The sequence below is a fragment of the Capsicum annuum genome, chromosome 7, assembly GCF_002878395.1.
Source record: "Capsicum annuum cultivar UCD-10X-F1 chromosome 7, UCD10Xv1.1, whole genome shotgun sequence".
Lineage (NCBI taxonomy): Eukaryota > Viridiplantae > Streptophyta > Magnoliopsida > Solanales > Solanaceae > Capsicum > Capsicum annuum.
Genome location: NC_061117.1, coordinates 124,092,888 through 124,097,386, shown reverse-complemented (window position 1 = coordinate 124,097,386; position 4,499 = coordinate 124,092,888). Strand labels below are relative to the sequence as shown.

Sequence of the window (4,499 nt, the reverse complement as noted above, 5' to 3'; positions counted from 1 at the left end):
CGTCTTTTATTGACACCACAATTATTCACGAAAGCTTTTATTTATTAAAAAAGAATATTATTATTAATTAGTAGAAGACGAAACTTTCTTTAATTGGTTCACACCGTAATCTATATGGTTCTTTTTTTTTTTTTTTTCAATATTTTTGCGTTATTAGGCCATTTAATTTAGGATACTTTTCACCAATAAGCACACCAAAGTATATACGATGTTTACCATTAATATTCTGGGTTCTCGGCCTGCATAAAATCATTGTGTTTTATTATCACTCATAAATAATTTATGCTATTAAACTATAAGTTCTTCAAAATATCTAATGTAATTTTGGGGCCTCTAATAATATTCTGCTTCTAGTACGTAACTGATCATTATATTTATGCTTCTAATCATTCTCCTTTACATATTCTTCGCCCAACCAATATTAAAAAAACTTCCCCACTGCATGTAAACTATATTACTCCGGCCTATATCAATTAAGAATTTTGCATTTTCTTTTAAAAAAATATTTTTTATAGTTTTGATCAGAAAAATATTTATTTAAATTATTCTTTATTTCTCTCTCTGGATCAACATCCTGTTTATTAATTGATATTTTTCATTAATTGGAGAAGTAGCACGAATTTGACAAAAGCAAGTAAGCTATTTATTTCTTTTGAATTGAATTGAAAATTTCATTGATAACATTTCTTAAGTCTTACGTTTGTGGTTAAGGGCATTCTTAAGATGCATTTGTCCCCTTCTCAATTTGGGACCAAGAAAATTAATAATATCATTAGGATTCGATGCATCTTAGTTCCGTGTTACGTATACAAAAAAAGTAGTAGTAAAGAAGGTGGAAAAGGTTATATACATGGTAATTGTACGTATATGCATTAGATATCAAAAGTCTTTAATTATATTAAATGACCATATACAAAAGTCTCTTCATAAAGAAAAATTATTTTCCAGTGTAGAATTGTAGATCTTTAGCTTCTATTACCTTTTTAAAGAACTTTCTTTGTTTTGCTCCCCTTTTTTTCCGCGGCTTGGCAGTTGGCGGAACTAAAATTTTTAGTAAAAGAATTCAAAATACATAAAAGTAAATATACGGAAAAAAGTCAATAGGATTTCATTACCTAATAATACTCCCTTCGTCCCCTTTTAAGTACTCCTATCTTATTTACCTTTTTAATTTGTCCTAAAAAGAGGACCTCTGTGTATGTTTGGTAAGTTTTTTCAATTCCAACATCCCACAAAACAAATTCAAGAGCACAAGATTTAGGAATTACACTCATTTTTTAATATAAGATTATACAATTCAAAAGTCTTTCTTTGTTTCTTACTCTTCGTGCCTAGTCAAACTGATGAGATACTTAAATTGAGGCAAAAAGAGTACCCCCGTTTCGAATTAGTTCACCCTCTTTCTAAAAAAAAAATTTGTTTCAATTTACTTGTCCAACTTATCAAATTAAGATTATTTTACACAAATTCTTCTCATTCTACCCTTAATAGATATTTAAATATAACTACACTTTTTCAAATTTTTAAAAATAACACTTTTACATTTTCAATACAAACTTTATGAAACTTGACTTTTTTTCTTCTTTTCAAGGAGTACTATTTATTGTTTTTGACATGCCTGATTAACTTCAAATTTCATTGGATAATTAATTGAAGGAAAATAAACATATTTGGTTATAATCTCCTCTTAAGAAGAATATATTCAGTGACTTAAAAAGAACCAATTGCGTTGCTCTGTTGGGCACCAAAATAAGCATGTTAGTTAATACCCATTTTCCTAATCAATTCTATCATATTTAATTGATGAATTTATAAGATGTACTTCAATAAATTTTAAATTTGCTGAACATTTGTAATTCTACACTCAATGATGCATATTTTTTAGATAGAATAAACATGAAATAGAGTGTATAAGTTTTCACTTCTCCAAAAATTTTTTTTTAAGGATTTATAGATTTTCAATCCATGCATGCATATGCTACAATATTCCATGCTTAATTAATTATTGAGTTTTACAATGTTAAGAAGGGTAAAAAGATAAAATGTAATCCTAATCATTGTATTTCTTAATGGGTGTGCCAAGGACGGAGGGAGTATTATATATATATTAATTGACCTTATATATTATATATACAGTGTAATTTAATTTTCCGGGGACTTGCTTAACTGCACCCTTGGATGGGGTGGGGTGGTGAGATTGAGGAAATGACAAGGAATGAGAGGATGTATTCCAAAATCTGCATAGAGACTAAAGAAAAGTCCATAATATCAGACTCTACTTAGCCGTAATTCTTTTCTGTCTTTTTATGGTTCATTTCTATATATATATGTACTTCAAGTTAGGACAATCCCTTTTATATATGTTTTGATGATGGAATATTTCTCAATGATGAAAAAGAGGAGTTCTCATAAAATAGGGGTTAGACAATACAAGAAATCATCAGTTCCTCGTCTTAGGTGGACACCTGAACTTCATGAACTCTTCATTGACGCTGTTCAACTTCTTGGAGGAGGACATAGTAAGTTTCCCAATTTAAAAAATATTGTTTTTATTTATTTATTAAAATAGTTGTTTATTTCTTGATCTATATATTTCAAGTATCATGGGACAGTCATTAGTTGATTATGATGATATATTTAGTAAAAATTGAGGATAAATTAAGGAGTTATAATGATTTGTTTTGAATTAATATGACAGAAGCAACTCCAAAGAGAATTCAACAGATGATGGAAGTAAAGGGATTGACGATTTCTCATGTTAAAAGCCATCTCCAGGTAATTCATACAATTATTGCATCCTATGTTGTTCTGATCGACTCATAAAAATATTGAGGGAAGAGGGATGCCTGTTATATCCTTCAAAAGTAATGTATTTTTGAAAGATCTGACACAAATAAGATTATTTTTGGAGAGTTGAAGCAACATATTGATTAAATGCATTATTATTCTTTCTAGTTTTGCGTTGTAATATCTATATATACTATATCATTATCAAATTTGAAATTTGTCTAAGTGGAATTTTCTAATCCTTTTCTTCACATTAAAAGTTTCAAGAATAAAATATATAATCATGAGGTTTTCGAAATGAGAAATAAAGAAAAGGAAGGAATACTGAAGCACGTTTATATTGTGTTCTATGTCTAAACTTGCAATTTGATTTCCTTAATATATATCCAAAATTCTGGCACCATATATATTTTTTCGAAGGCATATAAAAAGAGAAGAATCACTTGATCAAAAGTACTTAAGAATGCATATTTTTGAATGAAAAGCAATAATTAGCATGCATACAGGTTTTAATTTAATTAATTGGTAATGTTATTTCAGACAAGACTTCATTTTGAAGCTAGAGTACTACCACTCGTAGGTTAGATTAGATTGGTAAAAAATAATAATGTAATGCTTCTTCTTTGCGTGTTCTTTTTATTTTTCAATTATAGACTTTAATTAGTACATAATGCTTAAAATTAGATAATTGATTAGGTCAGGTATATATGAAGCATGCTAGCTAGCCCTACGATTATTGAATAATAAACCTAAAAAGTTTGAAATCCAGTCTACTAATGACCTGGCCGGTTCAATTTTAAGCCATGCATAACTTCTTTATTTTCTTATAAAAAGATATTGTTATTTCATTTCCTCTTTGCGTAATTCTATTAAGCTTGCTATTTAATTGAACCAAAGTTGCACATTAACGGAAAGAAAATGTGTTGGCGAAAAGTTATCAATGTAACCAATTTATTTGGATTAACATTACCAGCTGAACTCAATTAATTAATTACAGAAATTCCTTTAGCTTGAGTAATTATTTTGAATGTGTCTTCTTCCTTCGGATTTTGGTTTTCGTTTTGTCCTAATTTCAACTTTATGTAATTAATTAATTAGTTTGTAGTCTATATTAAACTTTCTGTTCACCAGTTTTATGCATTTGATGTTGCTGTTTTCTGAAAATTTAATTGATTGATGTATAATTTAATTTCTGAAAAAAACAGATGTACAGAAACTTGAAGGAACGAGCCAGCCCAAATATTGTAAGCTCTGTCAACAACTTTCTTGAAGAGAGGCCACAGTTCTCTTGGTCTTTCCCACGGTAAGCCTGTCAAACAGGCCGGGCTGACCCGGCCCGGTTCGGCTCAGCCCAACCCAACTCACTAAGCAAATCCGGCTTGGTATCATTCGGCCCGGTCAGCCCACGAGCTGTAGGGTATTGAGTCTCGGATTGGGTTATTTTTTGATTTGGGCCCTGTAACCCGGCTCGGACCAAATCTGATCCGGGCCCGCCGGTTAACTGGCCTGGAATCAGCTCGAATATTTTTTTTTTTTAAATTAAACATTTAGATTAAAAATTTAGTTTTAATATATTATTAATTCACTATCAAGTATTATTAATTTATTATATTAAGTAACATATGTTTTACATTTTATTTAAAGTAGTACATATATTGAATGATAGTATATATATTTTCTAAAGTAGTATATATTTAACGTATACATGTGTA

General features: G+C 29.4%; 1 protein-coding gene across 1 annotated transcript; it reads left to right on the top strand.

The window, feature by feature from the left end:
• The first annotated feature begins 2,170 nt into the window (after window positions 1–2,170).
• On the top strand, window positions 2,171–4,421 carry LOC107877161 (putative Myb family transcription factor At1g14600). The gene is made up of 3 exons (XM_047393696.1): window positions 2,171–2,519; window positions 2,699–2,775; window positions 3,993–4,421. Exons 1-3 carry the CDS (start codon window positions 2,369–2,371, stop codon window positions 4,092–4,094), a joined length of 330 nt encoding a protein of 109 aa, XP_047249652.1. The 5' UTR covers window positions 2,171–2,368; the 3' UTR covers window positions 4,095–4,421.
• The last annotated feature ends 78 nt before the right edge of the window (window positions 4,422–4,499 follow it).